At 33.0% G+C, this 24,485-nt stretch overlaps 2 protein-coding genes across 2 annotated transcripts; both read right to left on the bottom strand.

Moving 5' to 3' along the window:
• Positions 1-100: 100 nt before the first annotated feature.
• Positions 101-6,783, bottom strand: LOC124835157 (protein DETOXIFICATION 46, chloroplastic-like). The gene is made up of 14 exons (XM_047310053.2): positions 6,313-6,783; positions 6,120-6,214; positions 4,112-4,220; positions 3,928-3,983; positions 3,394-3,449; positions 2,855-2,993; positions 2,593-2,730; positions 2,440-2,508; positions 2,251-2,361; positions 1,947-2,075; positions 1,071-1,148; positions 645-716; positions 496-555; positions 101-411 (listed from the first exon to the last, which is right to left on the bottom strand). The coding sequence occupies exons 1-14, from the start codon at positions 6,734-6,736 to the stop codon at positions 310-312; spliced, it is 1,638 nt and encodes a 545-aa protein (XP_047166009.1). The 5' UTR covers positions 6,737-6,783; the 3' UTR covers positions 101-309.
• Positions 6,784-8,742: 1,959 nt separating this feature from the next.
• Positions 8,743-17,053, bottom strand: LOC124835167 (protein DETOXIFICATION 46, chloroplastic-like). The gene is made up of 14 exons (XM_047310064.2): positions 16,525-17,053; positions 16,331-16,425; positions 15,275-15,383; positions 15,088-15,143; positions 14,723-14,778; positions 14,141-14,279; positions 13,884-14,021; positions 13,735-13,803; positions 13,528-13,638; positions 13,297-13,425; positions 12,569-12,646; positions 9,332-9,403; positions 9,182-9,241; positions 8,743-9,096 (listed from the first exon to the last, which is right to left on the bottom strand). The coding sequence occupies exons 1-14, from the start codon at positions 16,943-16,945 to the stop codon at positions 8,995-8,997; spliced, it is 1,635 nt and encodes a 544-aa protein (XP_047166020.1). The 5' UTR covers positions 16,946-17,053; the 3' UTR covers positions 8,743-8,994.
• Positions 17,054-24,485: the final 7,432 nt, after the last annotated feature.

Raw genomic sequence — 24,485 nt, forward strand, 5'->3', positions numbered from 1 at the left:
AGTATTTTAAAATTTAGGCAGCAAGTAGTTGGACATTGTAATTCACTGTAGAACGCGTATAGTTTTATTGTAGATTTTCTCGTTTCACGTTAGAATCACGTTGAAACTGAAACTTCCGTTATTTCAGTTACGTAGGAAAAAATTGATTGGGTCTAGAAATACATTTTACAGTGTGTTCATTGATTGGGTCTAGAAAATTGATGTGCTGACTTGCACATCGTTTAACTAAAATCAATTTTGTACATTTGATTCAAAATCAATTTTTGCCAATAAATAGAAAGATCTATTTTATAAAACCAAGGCCACAAGTCAAGTAGTCCTCAGCTTTCGCAGCTCATGCTGATCTGTGTTTCCTGAGTACAAAACACCCTTGGGAGAAAGAAGGCGCTGAAGGGCAATTGAAAAGCGAGCCTATCAACCAGAACAGAATTACAAGTCAGAATACTTGGAGAACTAGTGCTTCAACTTAACACAGGCTAAGGGTCTTATTCTTACCCATTGAAATATTGCGAGGGAAAACCAGCACCCAAGTAAACCAAATCTACTGCTCATGGCCTGGGCATCACAAAAAATTGTGCGTTTCAGGCAAAATTGGGCAATCAAGATTACTATGAGTTCCCCGAGCTTAAGGAAAGGTAGTTTACCCATAATAGCAGTGAACCCACGCAAAAGCATCCAGTCATTGACAAACTTATAAATCTCAGGTCCCGCCCAGCCTGCATGAGTAAAAAAGTTCTAATATGGATTTTTGGAGACACGCAAGTCCCTCTTTTGAATCAGTAGTGCCGAAAATAGAACAAGTTTGACTGCGGTGTCGGGAATAAAATAGCTTACGACTAGTCTTTTTTAGCTTATGCTAATAATCTTCTAAGCAAACTTTTCAAGAGCAAGTTGGTAGTTTATTCTAATAAGTTTTATAGTCAAAGTTATAACATAAGCTCTAATGAATAAAAGCTTCACAAAGCTGTGTAACACAAACACACCAGACGTCCTTTGAACGTACTGAAAAAGTTTTATATGCCTATTTTTTCCCATTTATATAAAGATTTATAAAGATTTAACGAACATACCAGCAATGTTCCCTCGAGGCTATGAGTAGGGGGGGTTATAGACAGTGCTATAAAGTATGGAATCAGCACCTTATGCATCTGCACAGTCATGATTACAAAAACATCAGTTAACAGTAATCTTATCAAAATTTCAAAATATATTAACTAATTCACAAAAATTGCTGCATTTCTGTTTTGTTTTCTCTGTTGCTTGTGTGCGGTCCAACCAGGCACTGGTTCAGTAACCTGTCAGTACACCCTCTTCAACTGAGTGTTTGGAAATCAGAAAAGAATTAAGTGAACCAGCCTGTTTCGTACTTAACTGGTTTGAGGTTCTTGTACAAAATGGTAAAACTTTAACCCTAGGATTCAAAACTTGATATGTCCAGCTTCATCACCATGTCACGCTGCTGGCCACTAAAGCTGGTCGTTTATTTAAATTTTCTTTTAATAATAGTCCTTTTCGATTGTGTTGAATCTATGTGGCAACTTAAATTCATTCATTTATTGGTTCAAATCTATTAAATTTTAACAACGCATGACACATGATATGATCTTTTATGTTACTTTAAAATCTAAACAAACTCAATCTCTATAAGCATAACATTTGTTTATTAATCTGATTGTGTAACAATTACATTGGTTCAACCCTCAAATACATAAACTCTGAACTACAATATTTACAGTTTTAATATCTGATCTGTTTTTAAAAATATTATTGCACATGTAATGATTTAAATCATAAACTCCCAAAGGACCAGACTAACAAGGAAAAATCGTAATTTAACTTCGAAATACTTGATTGACTATACCGGCACGTTTTCAAACAAGTTGCAAAGCACAAAAGGGGGACCAACATAGATATGAAATCTAAATTATAAAAAGGAAAGAACTGACCTCCTGAATGACCATCCGATCAGGTGTAAAAATGTATGGAAATAACCAAGGAACCGATGTTCCAACAATCCCTAGCAATAATCCAAGTATGATTCCGATTGTCAGAAGAGACCTTAGGAGCAATTGGGCCTGTAATGAAAAATTTGAAAAAGAAGAAATAAAAAGAAGAAATGATTAGAAATTATCGTCTTATAACATGAATGTCAACTAAACACGAGTGATGGAGACCTTAGATATGAGGATAGGGCAGAGATCCTTGGACATCCGAGTATGATCTGTGACATTATAAATGAGAAACACTTACCTTTGATAAGCTGCGATTAGCTCCGTATATCAATTCAGGCATAAATGATTGAGCAGTTTGGGAGAGAGGTTCACCCCAAACAGTACACATGGAATATGTTTGGACCATTACCTGAAGCAAACATTTACGTTATCATTCGCCTTAAATTTGGTTTTCACGGAAAAACCTCAATTAGCAAATAAAACTAACTTGATGAGCAGCCATTGTATGTGTACCCAATGATGTAGCGAAATATATAAGCAGTGAGTAGAAAGCCACCTAAACATTAGAACTTCATATTACATTAAAAAGCTTAAACTAATCCAGACAAAGATACAGATTTAGTATAATGATGGAGACAACCTTTGACATCATTGTCATAAATACAGGAGCAGCAAGCCCAAATATCATCAGAAGTTCCTTCCCTGACGGAATGGAGAAGGCAAGTGCATTATATCCCTTTTTGTTTAGAGTTTTAATCATCATGCAAGCAGCAACAACCTAGAATCAGTATGAGAATAGAAAAACAGTATATGACGAGTTAGAGACAGTACTTTGAGAGTAGGAAAAGCCACATATAATACAATTCAATACATTACAATGCATAAGGGTTAGCTCAGCATACTTGTGAAATCATTGTAGCCCACGCTGCCCCTACAATTCCATAGCCTAACCAGTTGCACAAAACTATGCAACCAATAACATTTAGAACAGTGGCAGCAGCCAAGGACTTCAAGGGTCCCAAGGAATCTTTCATGCCAAGACTACAGAATGTGAAATTAAATTAATAAACCAATGCTCACTCTTTTTCCGAAACCATTCCAGACATTTGGCATTATAAGCTCTTCCAATTGTAAGAGCAGAGCCTAAAAAAGGTTATTTACTCAGTTTTGAAAGAGGAAACTGCATACTTAGTTCAAAATACAAGATACAGACTATACATTCAACATATAGAGGTAAATTAACCTTGTGTGAGAAATGCCAAAGCAAGGGAATTTTAGCCAAGCCAATAGTTTCCATCAATATATAAAGACAAATCTAATATTATTACGAATATTATTTTCAACATGATATCAATATTCAAGCCTCGAATCATTAACTCAGGATCAACAAAACCTATCGCCCCAGAGAATCAGATGTCAGAAATCAAAAGCGTATTTGCACCTTGCACTTTGAGAAACCCATCCAACAAGTAAAGCAGGCCACGCCAAGCCTCGAATCTAACAAAAACAGAGTAACCAAAAAATCACTGCAATAAATTAAGAGGGGTACACCACAGTTTATAATTAGGAAACACAAAGCAAAATATTATTAGCAGGTTTTGAGAAATGTCTTGTTATTATTACCTTAATCTAGAATTGCCAAAAAACAAAATTGATGAAATATAAGGGGTGTTTACTTGCATTTTTATTTCCCATTTTCAAACTACGAAGCAGCACCTCATTTTCAATTTGTTATTAAGGATTTGTAGAAGAAACACAAACAAATTTGCAGTATAAATATTTGAAAATAAGAGGCAAATTATAAGGGAGGTTGCCAATTTGTAAATAAAAAATGAAAACGGATAGTAGAAACACACGTAAACACCCTCTGCATTACTTTCCTCCATAAATAACATGTCGAGTAACTTCTTGAATTCATAGAATGTTAATTACAATCTTTATTATTCGAATGACAAAAAAACATGTAGAAACAAACCTTTACATAACTGCTAGCTGCAGGTACTATGTGTGCATTCTTTGACCCAGTGAAAGCTGAAAAAGCATAAATAGAAAAATCACCAGCTATGGGATTGACTCTGCTACCCTTTCAGCACAAGTGAATTATTGTTTTCAAAACGTATCAAAGAACACAGGTGGCTAAAGCACTCTATTTTCAATACCAGTTATTATTGCAGAACCAAATAACCTTGTGAACAAAAGCATCATAACGCCACAAGATAACCCAACAGAAACCAAGATAGATATGTGATGTTGCACTTCTTGTTTGTCCTACATAAGTTCGTGATAAAATTGGTATAAGTCCCAAAAGTGCACAAGTTAAACATGCAGATTGGAATAAACAAGGTGATGTAGATTTAGTCAAATAAAGTAATGCTAGATAAAGATGTGGCCATTGCATTACCACATGTTTAAATATTGCAACATTGAAGGTTAAGGTGTCGATACTATGTTTTTAATGAAAGACACGCTACAGGAAGGTATTATTGTGCCTTGAATTCAACCCTTTTTCTATCCTATTATTTAAAAAATGGAACATGAAGATTTTGTATTGATTATAGAGATATGAACGTAATTATGATGAAAGACAGTTTTCCTATGCCGATTATTTTTGAATTAGATGGAACAACTTATTTCTCTAAGCTGAATTTAAGATTCGGATAAGGAGGAGGATAAACATAAGATAACATTTATAACTCACCACGACCATTATGAGTGGTTGATGAAGTCACTTGGGCAATAACTAATGCCCCTACAACTTTTGAGAGCTTAATGGATGAAGATGAAGCTTTTCAAGGTCTTCTTGAGGAAATATGCCTTAGTATTCTTTGATGATATATTGATTTATAGCTCTTATCAGTCCTCCCATTAGTCTCATTTGGAGGTGGTACTTCCGATATTGCATCACATAGATTTTGTGCAAATTATCTAAATGCTCATTTGGATTGCAGCAAGTAGATTATTTGGAACACAGTCTCCAGTACAGGTGAGGGAATGGACAAAAGCAAAGTGTAGGTACTGTTGGATTGTCCTATACCTTTGAATCTTAAAAATCAGGGAGGCTTTCTTGTGCTTACAGGATACAATATAAGATTTATAAAGAGTTATGCTTCATTAAGAAATAAATTTCCACTGAGATAATCAAAACTGCCATTTGCCCAGGCCCCAGTCCTAACTCTTCCTGATTTTTCTCAACCTTTTTGTCTTGAAAACAGATGCATCAGGATTAGGGATAGGTGCTGTGTTGAGAAAAACTCACCATCCAATTGACCACCAGAATGCAGAGGCAGTCAAACTATAGTAGGGAGTTTTATGCCATTTCTGAGGTTGTTGTTAGGTTCAGGCGTTACCTCCTTGGCCAGAATTTGTGATTAACATGGATCAGAAAAGTTTGAAGAGCTTAACTGATATAGTACTCCAGACACCGGAACAAAAATATTGGCTACCCAAATTGTTGGTCTATGAATTTACAATTGAATATAGACCTGGTAAAGAAAATGAGGCAGCAGATTATGGCCTAATCCCAACCTAGAGTTCAGCTTGGTCCGATGCTGAAAGAGGCTCTGTGTGCTCATTCTAACCTCTAATTACACAGTAAATTTTATACTCAAAAGGTAGGCTAGTTATCCTTGCAGAACATGAATTAGTCAAACAGATTCTGTATGAGTTTCATAGCTCATTGCTAAGGGTAGGACATGCTGGTGTCGCTAGAACCTGTCCAGAATAAAAGCCCAATTTTATCGGTAGAGCATGCACAAAGACGTCAAGCAATATGTTCAGGATTGCCTCGTTCGTCAACAAGCTACAACGGAAAATACTCTTCTTGCTAGCTTACTTCAACCCTTTCCAATTCCAGAATAAATATGGGAAGATTTAGCTATTGATTATTCATCACAGGACTTCCATCTTCCAATGGTTTCGCAGTGATTTTGGTGGTAATTGATAGATTACCAGCAAGCAAGTGGCTAATATATACATGAAGACCTGTCAAACTACACGATAATCCTAAAACCATTGTTTCAGATAGAGACAAGGTGTTTACTTAGTTTTAGCAATATTTGTTCAAGTTGAGCGGCACAACAACTTTGAATAAGAACATCAACTTTTTTTTGTAACGACAACACATGCATCTTACTCGACATTCAATAATCTCACGTGTTTGTTACCAACCTGTTTAGCAAGGGCAGTGGCAACCATATTGGAAGTGGCAATCGATAGAAACATGAACACGTAGCTCATGTAATCACAAACAACAGTAGCAGGACCTGCTCGTAGGAAACTAAAATAAGTTAACGATATGTTTTTCATAATCAAGACAAAACCTAATAATGTGAATTGAGCGACGATTAATCTCCTTCAATACCTAGAGCAGCAAGTTCAATGGAGCTTCTCTGACCAATAATTGCAGTATCAATGAGACTCATGAGTGGTGCACATATCCAAAGTCCGGTTGCTGGACCTGTAAACATCACAATTTCTTTTATCTGATCCAATATTCCTTGATTCGCTAGTTCCTTTTTCTCACCCTGCCTCGATACTTGTTCTTCCTTTTCTTCTTCTTGACCTTCGTCAGTGATTTCATCACTTCGAAATGCGCGAGCGGTTACGAAGGCATTGCGATGAAACGTGCATGCTGAAGCTGTGGTTGAGAGAGAGAGACCGAGAGGAAGAGAATGTGCAGAGAAAAATCGAGGAAGAGAACGGTTTGAAAGTGTGAAATTAGGGTTTTGGCGGGGAGAGGAGTGAAGATAAGAAGGAAGAGGTAGCGGCTTGAGTTTGAATGCCATTCTTCGCTCTGTGCTTCGGTGTATGGAGGGAACGAAACGAAACGAAACGAAAAGGATTTATATAACCCAAAATCCTTAGGCTGTGTTGGGGTCGCCGAATTTTTCATTTTTAGTTTTAAATTATAAAATTGGAAATAAAAGCATTTTATTTATTTTTATTTGGGTCCCGTCACTGATAGGTATTGATATGTGGTTACATGATCTAGGGACAGAGTCTCTCAACCATTTTGTTTTCATCCACGCGATGAAATCCAGAGGAAAAAAAACTGCCACTATTTAAATAGTGTAGAAATGAGTGATGTGATTTGCTTGGTCTCAACTAAGACCATATTTTATGTCAGATTATTTTATGGAAGACACAGACGAAATTTAGCTCATAAAGTTATGAACAAACTTATCTAAGAAACATTTTTAAAATCAAAGACTTTTTGTTATGTAAGAAATATTTCTGAAATAAAAGGCTTTTGATATGATACGTTGTTAGATTTTAGGATTTTTCACTTTTATTATATTTCTCCCAACTGTTATTAGGATGAATCACACTTTAATTTTATGGTGAGATTTTTTGAGAAAATATATAAGAAATTCGGTGACAATGAACGAAACTAAATAAGAGATGAGAAAATAACTTAAAACCAATAGATTTATAGATTTTTTTAGTTACATATTATTTGTTTTGTTCATTTTGTCTTGTGCGATTTTTAACTCTTTAAATTTCTATCATTTTACAAGTTCGAGCTCTTCTCCCGCGTACTCGAAAACACTGACTTTGGAGGGCGCAAGTTCATGTGCATGTTGTTTATCTATCTCCATGATTTTCTTCACTGAAAAACCAAATCACGAGATTTAAACTTAAAGTCTCGTCGAATGAGAGTGAAGAGGCACGGGCACATGGTCATTGTCTAAATGCCACCTTGAAAATGAAAACCTTCTATTGCTGAATTCATGTGTAGTTTGTACGTGGTGTCTCTTTTCACTGCCAATTTAACATTCTTGATCCTTCCAGATTGAAAGGCCAAATTCCTTCATCACGTTCCGTTCATTTTCAATTCTTCTTAAGGCACCTTTCGGTATAAATAATTTAGTATTTGTCACCGTTTATGGCGATTGATTTGAAATGACTTGTGAAAAATAATCTTTAGCTAATGGTGATGACTCACATAAAAATTTGTGAAAGAGAAAATAAGTGTAAAATAAGAAGGAAATGACGAATTTGTGGGAATTATTTAATTAATTATTAATTCATTTTTATATTAACAATTGAATTTTTAAAATGATTTTAATTATTGGATTCTTTATTGTTTTTTTTTACATTTGAATTTTTAACATCACTTCTCACCGAAAGAGGTTGGGTTGGGGGTATTTGTCACTCGAAACTATGGACTGGTGACCACTAATCCTATATCACTTGATAACAATTTCAGCTTGTAACTGTTCCTTGATAACAATTTCATATTTAGATGTCAGAAAGTTCGATGCTGAAAATAAAGGATCATGGTTCTGCAATTAGATCAGCAAGTACTATCCTATCAACAATCTTTAGTCCACCACATGAAAAATTGTCCTCTCCCCAAAGTTCACTTATTACCAGACACAAATTTTGCTGGGGATTAATTTTTTTATACAAATCACAACACGGCTGTCTTTAAGGTAAATAGAGCTTGTAGCAATTGTCATAAAATCCTAAAAGAATACAAGGTCAGAAAACAAATGCGTCATTTCTCAAGCATATACTGTTTTCCAAAATTAATTGAGGGAAGTACGAATTGTTCTGAATGCCCTTACTATACTGCTTACAACTACTTTCTTTATAGGTATCATTTAAGATTATATTAAAAAAAACTAATTTTCTTGATTTCAATAAAATATTTATAAAATGTTGTACTCCAAATTTTATTTTCTGTATTATAATATGTAAATATATGTTAATTAATTAAATATTAAGTGAAATTTTATATAAATGATAGAAGAGTAAGTAATATTATTCTAATCTATGAAGATGGCAGTTAATAAAAGATATTTTCTTTAAGAAATACAAATTTTAAAAGTAAAGTATTACATAAACAAATACAAAGTGCACCACTACAAGGATCTGAATTTATTTTCATGCTACTTATTATAGTAATGATATATGTAGAAGGAAATTCATTTATTCAATCCAATCTAACTCAGATAAAATGAATTATAAAACTAATGACCCGTGGGTTGAGATGACCCAATAGTCTTCTGTCATTGTAACTTGGGTGATGAAACACAAACTAGGCAGTCTTTAGCTTTAGCAGCTCATACCGGTCTGTATCTTCGGAGTATAAAACGCCGTTGGGAGAAAGAAGGCGCTGGAGGGCCATTGAAAACCGAGCCTAACAACCATAACAGAATTACTAATCAGATTATATAAAGAACTGGTACTTTAAATTAGTAAAAGCTCTAGGGTCTTATTCCTACCCATTGAAATATTGCCAGGGAAAACCAGCAGCCTAGCAAGCCAAATCTACTACTCAAGGCCTGGGCATCACAAAAAATATGTATGTTTCAGGCAAAATTTGTGAAGCAATATCTATGTACGCCAGGAGTTCAAGGAAAAGTGTTTTTTACCCATAATACTAGTGAACCCACGCAAAAGCATCCAACCATTGACAAACTTATAAATCTCAGATCCCGCCCAGCCTGCACGGGTAAACATACATTAAAGTTACAATAGCAGTTATTATGTGACACATGCAGAGGTCCTTGTTTCTAACGAGTTGCAATGTTGGGCATAAAATCAAATCATCATCATCAAGTTAAGCATTAGATACCATTATGATAAAAAAAAATATATCAAAATATTAATTCAACTTGAAACAACAGAATTTAGATGAGCTTAAGAGAGTTAATGAAACACACAAAGTAGGACGGATAAGTTATTGCTTGGACAATGGAGGATTTTTCCATTGATCGAGGTGTTCAAGGAGTTGTTATATTGCATAAACATAGATCTTGCAGAAGAAAAAAGGCCTGTTGGAAGCTGTGCGGGACCATACAAGAAATCGGCACAATAATGACAGTTTCAAATTTCTTGAACTTTGAAGCTGCAAAACCGTGCAATTTGTCATGCGAGATGATTTTTGAATCCCTTTCCCAACCCTAAAATCCCGCTTTCTAACGTAAATCCTTATTCCGTCTTAGCTTTCTGACTCCACCACTAAATTCTTCATAATCCATCCAAATCCACCTCAGTCGCTCCTTCATATATTCTACCCACCGCCATCATTTTACCCAAAATCTTCCTATCTCTGGATTTTCTCACAAATCACCCTTTCCCACATCACAATCTTCTCCTACACACCCACTAACCTTCTCCCTCTCTCCATTGTTGCAGCTCAATGGCCCACAAGCGAAAGATGTTGAGTCATCTTCCAACCCAAGCCTACATGGAAGAAACCCCATTAGGGGAGAACATGGGAACCACCAATAGAATAAAGGTTGACTTGGTAGTAAAAGTAGAAAAGAAGGATGACTAGAATAACTCACATCCTGTTCAATTACCTGAGCTAGACTATCTTGATAAATACAATCTTATTTGGATTATGCTGTAAGATAGTTTTCTTATTTGAATTTATATTTAGATTTCTTAATTTACAAAAAAAATATTAATGATTATAAGATAGTCCGCAGTTATTTTAAACGGGTAATCAAGGGTAGTGGATATCTACTGCCCGTGCTCATCCTAACTGTGGGTTTGAGCCCCCCCAATGAACAAAAGTTAACATGGCAACCGCCAACAATTTTAGTTCTTGTATTGTCTGACTCTTTCCACCAGACAAAATACAATTTTATGTATGGTCACACCATTCATGCCACCATGTAATTGGATTTCACCTCCCTTGATCCTCTAGTTTTGAGAGATGATTTCAATTTTGTTAGGCAACGTGGGGTGGACAAGATTTTCCCCGAAGAAGGAAAAATTGTACCTAACAGTGGTTTTGAAATTTCTCAGTACTTCTTTGCATGTTATTCAACATTGCAATGGCTGAGTTCAATTCCATTTTTGAGGGATGATTTCAATTTTGTTAGGCAATGTGGGTTGGACAAGATTTGCCCCAAAGAAGGAAAAATTGTACCTAACAGTGGTTTTGAAATTTCTCAGTACTTCTTTGCATGTTGTTCAACATTGCAATTGCTGAGTTCAATTCCATTTTTGGGTTTCCTACTAGTGGAATGAAACACAAACCCTCATCCACCTATTGACCCAAAGACTTTCTGGAGGCTATCACTAGTGACTGAGTGGACAGCATCTCATTGCAACTCCACATTCTTTCTCACCTCAGATTATGGGTAGGTTTTAAGCATCAAGTTTTTTTTTTTGTCGAGGTGAGTCCAATGGAAAAATCAGCTCCAGGACCAGTCATTTTATGGGCTATGCTTGACCCACAAGAACATTTATGCTTCGGGTTCTCACTAACTCCATTGGTTAGCATTATGATCATACTCAATTCGTTGATCAATTGAACATCTGTGAAAGTTCACTAACAGTTGACCTGACCACTATAAAATCCAAGGGATGCATCAAGGTCAAGCACTTTGTTTATGAGCAAAAGACTGATGCATGCCACTTAGTAGTTCCTCAAAAAAATGTCCTTCACCGGTAGCTAGATAGATATGTTCTCTCAAAGTAGTATGCATCAACCTTTCATGAACAAAACATCTGGAGCTTGATGCATCCCATGGATTGGACAATAACTAGGTCATTGTGGGTAAACCTTCAAGTGGAATCCAAATGATCAAGGAACTAAGTAAACAACAACGCTTAGCAATAGAGGTCACGACGCCCTCAAGCATAACTACAGTAAAAGTTACATTGGCAATAGTTTGAAGTCACACCAAGCAAGATACCAATATCAAGTTGCACCTATGAATCAGTCAGTAGCCCATCAAGAAGAAAAGGTCACAGTAACTGATTTTTCCATTTCACTCATCTCTACCAAAATGGTAGATGCTAATAACCTAAGCATAATCTAGATGAAGGAGAGAATGAAGGATGAGAAGTTGCATTGCTATACCATCAACTAAGACTCACTAATAGGTGAATGGGGGCTCGTGCTTTTTTCCCCAGCAGGAAGTCAAAGATGGGATTGATTTCAGCCAATATAATGTTATACCTGTTCAATGAATGATATTTCTCCTGGATCGACTGGATCATCGTAATTAATCTCAATATGCAAAGTACTAATAAATTCCAAAATTACTTCCAAGTAGAAATTTTCCTTCATTCAGGCAAATCTTGCCCACCCGCCACATTGCCCAAAACATAATATTGAAATCATCCTCAAGCCTAGAAAATCAAGGAAGGTGAAATCCATGTAACCAGTGGCATAAATAGTGTGGCTGTACAACGCATTGGAGACCATTGAGTTGCAATAATGGCGATGTGGAGGAGATAGAAAGATGAAGGTTGGTGGGTGGGTAGGATAAAGTAGAAGGCTGCGACCTTGGAAAGAGATGAGGAAGATTTTGTATGGAGACTGGTTGGTTTAAATGTGGTGGTGCGTAGGTGTATATGATGGTTGTGAAAGGAGTGGCTAAGGAGGTTTTGGGAGGATGAGGAAGACGAAGATTTGAAAGGTGAGTCAAACTGGGGCACGACTGAGAAGGGCACGAAGATTAAGTTTTAATGTCGGATTTAAGGGAGGAAAGGGATTTGAAATTCAAAATCACATGCCTCTTTCTGCATGACAAATTGCATCTGCACCATTTTTCTGCTTTGAAATACACATTTTATCCAAACACACCCAAAGATCTTAAGCATCCTAGAAGAGTAGGTATGGAAGAAGATGAACTGCACATACATACCAGCAATGTTCCCTCGAGGCTGATAGTAGGGGGTGTTACAGCAAGGGCTATAAAATATGGAATCAGCACCTTATGCATCTGCACGGTTACAAACACAGTAGTCAACAGTTACTTATAATCTAAATTCCAAAATATTATAATTCATAAAAATCTCTGCATATACATTGAATCTCAGGATACAAATTTAAAACCTCCAGCTTCACCAATCATTACCTCCCTGCTGGCTACTTCGCCTTTGGCACATGTGCTGGCTATTTTATTTCACAAAAATCTTTATAATTGTTCATTTTAAATCATATTTACTCATTTTTACCTATAGTATTTATGTAGCTTATATTTATTTATTAATTCAACTCTTGCTATTAAGTTTTAACATGCAAGAGACATAATATGGTCCTTTTGTTATTTTAAAATCTAACCAAATGAATCCTCTTTATGTTTTATATTGGATTATTATTTTGTGTATAATTAACAATGGTTCGAGTGTACATCAGTATCTTTACCGTTTTGATGTCTCTATTCCGGCTTTAGAAACATTACTATCCGGACTATGATTTAAAATCATAAAACTCTGAAGGGACAAAATAAAACACAGGGGAAGAACGCAATTTAGCTTCAAATGATTGATACTACTGCCACAAATTTTCAAACATGTTGCAGAGGATTAAAAAGGAAAGTGGAGACAACACGGATATGTAAACTAAATTTTGAAAACAGAATGAACTAACCTCCTGGGTGACCATCCGATCAGGTGTAAAAATGTAGGGAAATAACCAAGGAACTGAAGTTCCAACAATCCCTAACAATAAGCCAAGTATAACTCCAATTATCACAAGAGACCTTAGAAGCAATCGGGCCTGTTCAATATCATTAAAACAACCAAAAGAGGCATTGAGACAGGGAAAATACCTTTTGACATCAGCGTAAGATTTGTAACATTTTAAATGAGAAACACTAACCTTTGATAAACTCCGATTTACTCCATATATCAGTTCAGGCATAAATGACTGAGCAGTTTGAGAGAGAGGTTCACCCCATACTGTACACATGGAATACGTTTGGACCATGACCTAAAGCAAGAATTAAAATTATTACTGTCCAAGAATTTGGTTTTCGGAAGGAAAAAATCTCAACAGCAGGCAACAGAAGACAAAAATAAAACTAACTTGATGAGCAGCCATTGTATGTGTACCCATTGATGTAGCAAAATATATAAGTAGTGAGTAGAAAGCCACCTAAACATCAGAACTTCGGATTATATTAAAAGGTTAGACTACTGCATACAAAGCTACAGAACTATTACACTAGAGACAACCTTTGACATCATTGTCATAAATACAGGAGCAGCAAGCCCAAATATCGTCAAAAGTTCCTTCCCTGAAGGAATGGAGAAAGCAAGTGCATTATATCCCTTCATGTTTAGAGTGTGAATCATCATGCAAGCAGCAATAACCTATAAGCAACAAGGGAAGAGAAAAGCAGTGCGCAATGAGCTTAGTTCTATGAGAATGAGTACAACCATATATAATACAATTCAATATAATATCATAAATAAGAGTTAGTCCAGCATACTTGTGAAACCATTGTAGCCCATGCTGCCCCTACAATACCGTAGCCTAAATAGATGCACAAAATTATACAACCACTTATATTTATAAAACTAGCAGCAGCCAAAGCTTTCAAGGGTCCCCAGGAATCTTTCATACCAAGACTGCAGAACGTGAATACCAAAACCATTAATTAATTTAACAAGCCAATGCTTGACATATTTTTCAAATTAGACAAAGCAAACATTGATACTTGGTATGTATTAAGCTCCGCAAATATAGAGGAAACTTTAAAAGGTTATTCATGATTATAGTTATTAAAAAAAATAGAAAGAGGAAAACACATACTTTTTACTTAAAATATGAGAGATAAACAACATATATTCCAGATATAGAGATGCTGTCTCAGAAATGTCAAAGCACAGGAATTTTACCAAATAAAATATCAAGAATAATCTACTAATACATTGAACAGTATTTCATCTTCATATCAATTGCTACATGAAATAGAATGCCAAGACTGGAGCAGTATCTCAGATTTGACATAAAATTTTCAAACTACTTACATCAGAGAATCTGATGTTAGAAATAAATAGCATATTTGCACCTTGCACTCTGAGCAACCCATCCAACAAGTAAGGCAGGTGATGCCAAGCCTCGAATCTAAAATTGAAAAAAGAAAAAGAAAACTGTAACTGAAAATTCACTGCACCAAAATAAGAGGATGAGAACACTATCACATATCATTTAAAAAATAATTAATGTAGCAAATTCCTTTTTACAAGATTCTAGCTCTTTTCTAAAACAAAAGCAATATTACATAATACCTTCATCTACAATTACAAGAAAAAAAAGAGTTGATGAAATGATAAATTAATAGTCTTCGTAATAGTTTTATAACTTCTAGATTTATAGAGCACGGATTGCAGTCTTTATTTAATTTAAATGATATAAAATCGTGTAGAAACAAACCTTTACATAACTGCTAGCTGCAGGTACTACGTGTGCATTCTTTGGTCCGATGAAAGCTGAAACGGCATATAAATAGAAAATTCATCAGTTATGGGATTGACTCTACTAACCTTTCAGAACAAGTGAATTCTAGCTATCCAAAATGAGTTGAAGAGCACAAATGGATAAAACACTCCACTTTCAATACCACTTATTATTGCAGCACCAAATAGCCTAGTGAACAAAAGCATCGCAATGCCACAAGATAACCCGACAAAAAGCAAGACAGATATGTAGTGTTGTACTTCTTCTTTATCCTACACAAACTCGTGAAAGAGAAGTATAAGTCCTGAAAGTACAGAGTGGTGGGTATACAAATTGAATCGTGTAGATTTAGTAACAACAACAACAACAATAATAATAATAATAGATAAATCATTGCAACACCGCATATGTACATTTTACAGCACCAAATAATAATAATTATAATAATAATAATAATAATAATAATAATAATAATAATAATAATAGTAGTGGTAGTAGATAAATCATCGCAACACTGCATATTTACATTTTACAACGTTACGTTAAGTTTTAGACATTAAGTTCCTAATCACCAACATATATCAATCAATCTGGTAAAGAGAATTGTATTCAATTAATCTTTGCATCAGTATACACTAACAGAAGCCTAGAAACTAGAAGAAGTTACAAGAATAACAATTGTAGATAACGATATAGCTTATTTAATTTCAAATAATCTGTTATTTAGTTGTTCCTCATCACTCTCTATCTGGCCGGCTCCTTACTGCAAACAAATATTATGTTAAATTATTCATTGTCCCTACAGTTGTATCCATTCTAAGTTTTAGTCCGTCTGAGACAAAACTGTGATCTTTAGCTCCAACACATGCATAAATTTAAGCTTTGTACCATAGTGTTAACACCACAAAAAGAAGTTCTGTCGATAGAGCCACTACATAAACTTTCTCGTAAAGATAAACCACTAAAAAAAAAAACAACTGGGAACAAAATTTTACAGTTCTATGTTGTCATCATATGGAAGCAATATATAAGGTAAACCGTGTTCTAAGATTTGTGACGAAAAACCGCAGGGCACCATCCTCCCTTGTAGCACAAAGTGTAACTTCACTTCACTCACCACACATAAGAGCATCGATGCTGCCAACGTCACAGATCTGGACCTAATGTGCATCATATTTACCAATTTACCATCCAATAATCTCACGTGTCTGTTACCAACCTGTTTAGCAAGGGCAGTGGCAACCATATTGGAAGTAGCAATGGATAGAAACATGAACACGTAGCTCATGTAATCACAAACAACCGTAGCAGGACCTGGTCGTAGGAAACTAGAATAAGATAAACGATATATTTTTCATAATTAAGAGAAATCCTAATAATATGAATTGAGTGACGACTAATCTCTTTCAATACCTAGAGCAGCAAGTTCAATGGAGCTTCTCTGACCAATAACTGCAGTGTCGATGAGACTCATGAGTGGTGCACATATCCAAAGTCCGGTTGCTGGACCTGTAAACATCACAATGTCCTTCATCTGACTCCATATTCCTTGATTTGCTAGCTCCTTTTTCACACCCTGCCTCGATAATTCTTCATCTTTGTCTTCTTCGCCTTCGTTGGCGATTTCATCACTTCGAACAGCGCGAGCGGTTACTAAGGCAGTGCGATGAAACCTGGATGCTGAAGCTGTGCTTGAGAGAGAGATACCGAGAGGAAGAGAAGGTGCAGAGAAACGACGAGGAAGACGATGGTTCGAAAGCGTGAAATTAGGGTTTTGGCGGGTAGAGGAGTGAAGAGAGTAAGGAAGAGGTAGTGATTTGAGTTTGAATGCCATTTCTTGCCTTCTGCACTGCTTTGGTGGAGGGAAGGAAAACGAAGCAGAGTATTCCCTCCCACCGCAGGCTGAGTGGCTCACCACACTTCAAACTGATTGTCTATCCTTTTCTTCTCTTTCTAGTAATATATTAGTGTACTTATTTTAGTATTTTTATTTTTATTAAAATGATAAAAGTATTGTCGGATTGAATTTATTAAGTTTTATGGTTTGTAATAAATTTATTCAACGATAAACACTGCTAGGAAAATGGGTTCAACATTATATTCAATATATTTATCATTGTTGCTAGAAGTTGTTATTTTATATTTTGAAAAAACAAAAGGATGTATTCCATTGAGATTTCCATAAAAAAAATACATATAAATTTTAAAAGAAAAATTTAAGAATGTAGTATTTTTTCTAAAGTTTTTAAATAATGTATAAAATATGAAATAATAAAATTTACAATCATACAAAAGTTTTGTTGTCTACTATAAACGATAAATAATAAGTGGTTTGTGTATTAATATTTTAATAATTTAATATAGTTTATTTAATGTCCCACTGAACATCACTAAATATAAGACAAATAAACATTTATATATTATCTTTGAAAATTTTCCAAAAATAAAATATTTGTTAGGAATCATGCTATATTTATTTAACTTTAGGAAAGAAAAAATAATTAAAATATTTTTTTTATCTTTTTCGACCTATATCTGTTGAGATTTTCCTTGTAATATCATATATTTTATACTTTTAGTAATAGATGATAATCAGAGATGATAAGCAATAGAAAGACACGCAAAATAAGGTAATAAGTTAGTGTTTTCAAAAATTAACATACGTGTATACATTAAATCATGTAATTAAAATTTTATAAATATATAGAAGTCAATCAAAATTGTCATCCATACAGATTACGTGAGAATTAAGTTTCTACTATAAGCTAAGCTCACCAGTATCGTAAATCACAAATATCAATATCTCATCTATCAATTCTAAGTAACAAATTGTTTAACTTAAATGAAATTTGTTTTACTTAAGGAAAAATCTATAAAAAGATTGAAATTATGCTTTACTTTCATTTAAGCAAAAATAAAATCGAGAAAATATGTTTTTCTTCTCTAATTTTAATATAACTATAAGCAAATATTGTAAGAAAATATAGCTGTAAGAAAATCTAAGAATATATATGTGACCAAAAATATCCATTTTTTTGCAAAAGAACCAACATGCTTCAAATTTTTTGGACTATTCAAAAAATCAAATTTATTTAAGGATAATGATATTTTGACAATATTTTAATATTATTTATGTGTTATTATGTGGTTATTCATTTTGTGTTTATAATTATTATTATTGATTGTGGAATAATTTTGGACCAATAGACGTAAATTATGTTAAAATATTATAAAAAAATGTTGTTAAAATATTATTATTCTTTATCTAAATTGCTCAAAAACGTAAATGTCCCGTCAAACCAAATTGTTTCCATCCATTTATTTGATAATTAAGAAAAAAAAAACTGATTTGATAGATTTTTTAGAAATTTGAAGTTATTATTGCACAAATATTTAGTAAAAATTTTCCTGCACTCTTTTTTTTTTCCAACTCTTTCATCCCTTCGCCCTTCGTTTAGCAGTTAAAAAAGATTTGGTGAATTTATTATCAAACTTTAATTTTTAATATAAAAATTAAACGACTGACGAGTATTTCTTTTATTATTTTTCTCCCTCTTCTTTATAGTTTTCATAAGAGTCCAATGTCATAATTAAAAAAATGTTTAAAAATATAGAAAGTCAAAGATCAGCCAAAAAATATATTGAAATTGTGAGAATGATTGAAGAATTAGTTACTGTCTTTTTGCAGTCAACTTTGTTTTACTGAAAGAAAAATGAGAAAAATATATCATGTGATGTTGCTTGATTTAGATGATTAGTGTTATTTAATGACAAATATAAATGTAATTGTATGATTATAGTTATGGAAAAGAATTATTAGGTGGTTAATTAATAGTTGTTTAGTTTTAAATAAGTAAAAGACATATAAGATTATATTTCTTAATATTTATTATTCAAACTATGAAGATAGTCGAAGATACTTTTGCATATATAGTGTGAAATTATATGTTATAAAATTGTGTTAAAGTATGAAAAAAATACTATGACATAGAGTTTTTTAAAATATTTTAAATATAACATGTGTTATTTTTTTATTAATTCATTATTTATTTATACTTATATATATTCCAAACTCAATGAAAAATGATGTGTGTATGTTATGTAAAAATATTATAAAAATATATATGTTAATATATTATTATCTTATAAAAAGAAATATTAAATATTTTCTAGATTTTAAAATTATGTTAAGAAAATAATAAAAATGGAGAAATATGATAAAAAAGTCTTAAACATATACAGGAGATTAGTAGAAATGTTAAAATGAGTTCTAATATTAACTTAGTTTATTACTCATTGGATAATGATATTTTGACAATAATTTTTTAACAATATTTTAACATCATTTATATGTCATTTTATGATTGGTCCAACATTATTCCACAATCAATAATAATAATCATAAACACCAATATGAATCAATCACAAAATGACACATAGATAATTTTAAAGTGTTGTTAAAAAAATGTTGTCAAAGTATCATTATCCTTACTAATTAGAGTCAGATTATTGAAATATATATATATATATATATATATATATATATATATATATATATATATATATATATATATTCTAAACGTGAATCACTTTTACCCGTAAAATAAATATATTTAAGTCGAGTTAAAGAAAAAATGATATAGAATTTATTAACAAAAAGATTTTATTAAAGTTTTTATTAGTTAAGTAAGCTTCCTTTGATTATAATAATAAATATATAAATTAAATTAGAAAAACAATATATTTAAATGAGTCACCTACTGACACACCAATGTATTAAACTAAGTTAGATTACAAATCTCATTACTCACAATAAATTAATTAGATTGAAGTGATTTATTTTTAATTCAACTTATAAATAAACCAACGTATAAATCTGATCAACTTATTTAGCACTCTCATATTCTAAACACAATAATTGGGATGTAATAAAGAAAACAATATATAATTATGAAGTAGCAAATGAATGCTAGCCACAAATATTTGTTAGAACAAGTATCAATTTTTAAGGTCCATGTGTCGGAAGGACGATGAAATCAAAATAATTGAATTCATGTAATTAACATGTTTACGTGATAGTGAGGTTGAGTTGATAATGAGATGCCTATGTAGGAGACATTATCATAGACAAAACCACAAAAATCAATCTATCAACCCCTAAACAATAGGAAACGACACATCACGCAAAGATCAAGCGACAAAAATATTGATTCCAAAATTGACAATTCTAGCACATGTGGAAGCGTTATTTCACATAAAAAAAAAAAACTTAGTGCATTCACATCTATTATTATGAAAGGAAAATTCTCACTTTTATGTACACAAAATCTGAGTTTAAGGATATTATAATTTTACGAGGTTTTAAGTGTTATGATTAATGTTCTTAACTTAAACTTTTATCTTAAATAAAATTTCAAGTGGAAAATCAACATTGTTCTTATATATAAGGTGTTCAAGGAATGAAGATGCTAAATTCAAATATTCTTTTCATCTTTTGTACTTGAATTATAATAAAAGAAAGTCTTACGTGGTTAAGAGACTTATGTATGATGGAACCATCAATTTAAATTATCTTATTTACAAATTATTTAAGAAATAATAATTTAAATTTAGTATATTTTAATTTATTTCAAAATTATGATTTTAATTTGGTCGAATATTTTTTGTTAAATCCCTTTAGTTGTTCCTATTTATGTGGATATTTCTCATTTCGATCCCATTTTTTTAGAATCCCCAATTGAGTTCTAAAAAGTGTTAATTTGAATCAATTGGATCCATGCTGTTAAATTGGCTTAACGAAATTAAGTTTTTTTATGAGTTGTAACGTTGAGGTGACCAATTTTTTAAAACCATTGACACATCAACCGCAAAAACTTAACCCCGTTAAGTCAATTTAACGACAGAGATCAATTGATTCAAATCAGTATTTTTTAGGACTCGATTGAAGATTCTAAAAAAAAGTGGATGGAATTAGAAAATATCCACGTAAACAGGGACAACTAAAGGAGTTTAATCGAATATTTTTTAAAAAATTTCAATTTGTTGAGTATAAATTTCAATCCATGAGTATTTTTGTGCAAATATTTTAACTTCTTTGGGTGAAATAAAGTTGAGCGAAATCCTAAGAAAAATTCATTCGCACGTTATCTCAAATACATTTAAAATAACTAATCATTTACACTTGATCAAAATTCAACCAAATTTCACTTTTCAATTAAATTTTAAAATCTGTTTAACATCTTATATAAAATCAAAATTCGGTATATGTAAAATCAAAATTCGGTAAACTCAAGATCCCAAACAACCCTTGTTTGTATAAAACTTAATATTTAACACAATAAAAATGATTTCCCCTCACCTTAATTTACTGTAAAAACTTAATGAACTTTTGATCATTGAGTGGAAAGTGTTAAATATCAGTTTCACAATTTCCCAAACATAATAATCCAAAACCTTGTATTGAACCTCAAGTTACTCCCAATTTTATTTTTCTTTCATAAATATCAAGTATGTGGAATCTAGAAGGAAAATGAAAAAAGAAAAAAGAGAGGGAAATTACAAAAATGAACTTACCTAAGACTTTTCAAATCCAAATTATTGCTATTTCTTTTTCTTGAGATGAAATCCATGGAAACTTACACTTTGTTCACTTAAATAGATTTGAAAGAGTGATTGAATGGATTTGAGAGGATTTGAAGATAAATTTTTTGTTATTTATTTGAGTAAATTTAAAAGTAAGTGAGAGTGAATTTATAAATAATTTTTTTTAATTTGTCATATTAATCAAATCCTACACTAATTCTAAAAAATTTTACTTCAAAATCCACTCTCACTTACCTTCAAATTCACTCAATTAAACAATAAAAAAATTTACCTTCAAATTCAAGTCAACAAAGCCTTGAGTGAGAATTTCAGAGTTAAAAAATGAAACGTGAGGAAAGAAAGGTTTGTGTTACGCGAACTTCAAAGGCTAAAACTTATAACTTCCCACGCTACTCCCCTAATTTACTATTTTCACTCCCATTATTCCTTTCTTAAGCCCATATCTAATGCAAACTAGCACTAACTAAAAAACACGTATCTACACACTTTTCTCATATCCCACATCTTACACGAAATAAATAAATGAATGTATCAAGGTTATTGTGATATAAATAAATAAATGGTGTAATATTTTTTTCCAGATGATAGAAATTTAGAAAAAAAAAATACAAAAAATAGATAAGTTGTACTGTAACATCCCAAAATATAGTATAAACTACGTAGTAGAATATTTACATAAATTGATATGTTAGATAAGTTATCCACTTAGTAATAAAGAGTTAATAATACAGTTATCTCAAAATAACTATAAAATTAAAACCTTGAAACAGATACCTATTCTACACAAAACTATGTACAAGACCGAACGGTCTGTACTAAACTAGTGGATCTTCTCCTTCTTGAGCTTGCTCCATCGAGACCTCTTCTCCTTCTGCTCACATCCACCGGATGATCATTGCAAAGGATAAACCGAACGGGTAAACATGGCAAAACAGAAAAAACAGGGTAAGCTAGTGTAATTTAACAATCAGGTTAACATACAATTCAATAAACAAATAAAAACACTTATACATATGCATAAAATGTTAGCCTTTATATAGTAAAGAGGTTACAATAGAGTGCCTAAAGTGCCTCCGTTTTTTAAGGTTATATCCTCTCCACTTTATTTTATTTCTTTTTCAATTAATATCCTGAAAGTGGTCCATTTTAAAACTGTTTTCAAACGTACGTGGATGTGCCGTGATTCCCGCAACAAACTCTTCTAACGTTAAAATACTCTGTGATGGTTTTTGGAGTTCTACAGAAATTTTATAATTAGGTCACTGAGCCTACTCTTTACTTCATATACATCACCATCGTGTATTAAGAGCAAGGGTTCAGAAACTAGAAGATAAGCAAGCATACAACAATGGTCGAAGGTTGGTCTTTCTGCTTCCGTTTTCTTTCTTATAATCTAAATATGCGCTCTTGTTTGACATATTTAGATTTATTGAATCTTTAGTATAAATCTATTTCATAAAACACATGCACACATATTGACCGACTACTCTACTTTGACTGTCCAGATTGGTATGAATATGTAGCTTTGGCTGTTCGTGCACTCATGGGTGTAGTAACTGGAAACCCATCAGCTGCCACACGAGGTTAGCCCGATATACCTCATCTAAGATCTTCTCCCTTGGACTAGGACCTCATGCTATTCTCACGACATGAATTATCCATCTCTACTTTAGATTTGGTAACCATTAGAATGTCAGGAAGAACGACATGGATTCCACTATCCATATTCATACCATACTATTACCTTGAAAACCCATCACCGAGACATTCCTCCTTGGAATTCTCTTTCATATCTACCTTTAGAAATCTTATGCCCGATTACATTTGGAAGAATTAGGCTCAAACATGAGCCAAATACTGTTTGAGGGTCAAACACTAGATCAAACGAACACTTAGAGTTTAGACCAAATACTTATAACTAAAACCAAACACTTAGTGTAAGACCGAACAGAACCAAACGGTCCATACTAGATAATGTTGAAGAAGTGGCCGGACATTATTACTGACCGACTACTACAAGTGAAATCTAATACTATTATATTCCAATTCTACAGCAGGGCCAAAAGAAATATTACTAAACCAAACACTCCAACGAAATTGAGTACTAATGTAGACCGAATTCTAAAAGAAGACCAAGCTCCACTAAGGGATCGAACTCTAGTGTAGAACCAAATGGTACAACAATATGACCGAACGGTATACTAAAAATGAATACCAACTCATAACCGAACAATCATTAACTAGTAATGTCCATAAGAGACCAAACACAGTTAAGACAATACTAATACTAGACCGAACATTATTTTAAAATCAACTACCAGTACCAGACTGATCAATCGTTCTAAAGTTCCACCTAAGCATAACCTAGTTAAGACCGAACACAAAAAGAAGGCCGAACGGTTAACAAAGAATCCTCAGCGAACTGCATAATGACTGCAGAATTATGATCAACCCCAATCTTTACCAATTTCTTTCATTCTTCTCAACTTCTAATCCTCCCAATTTATATTATACAAACCTATACATTTCTAAAGAACATCTAAACATTCATCATACAGACCAAACTCACACTGAACCCAATTTCTCCACTTTTACTACCACAATTCCTTCCAATGCCACTCAGTCACTGAACCAACACTATGCAAAATCACAATCAACATGAATACAGGATATAATATTCTTCAATAACCATATCAAGCACACAATCATTCAGTTTCACACACATGCATCTCCAACACACATCATTTTCATACATCATAAACTAAGCAATT

This window comes from Vigna umbellata, chromosome 3, assembly GCF_029865625.1.
Source record: "Vigna umbellata cultivar VRB3 chromosome 3, Vumbellata_1.0, whole genome shotgun sequence".
Classification (NCBI taxonomy): Eukaryota; Viridiplantae; Streptophyta; class Magnoliopsida; order Fabales; family Fabaceae; genus Vigna; species Vigna umbellata.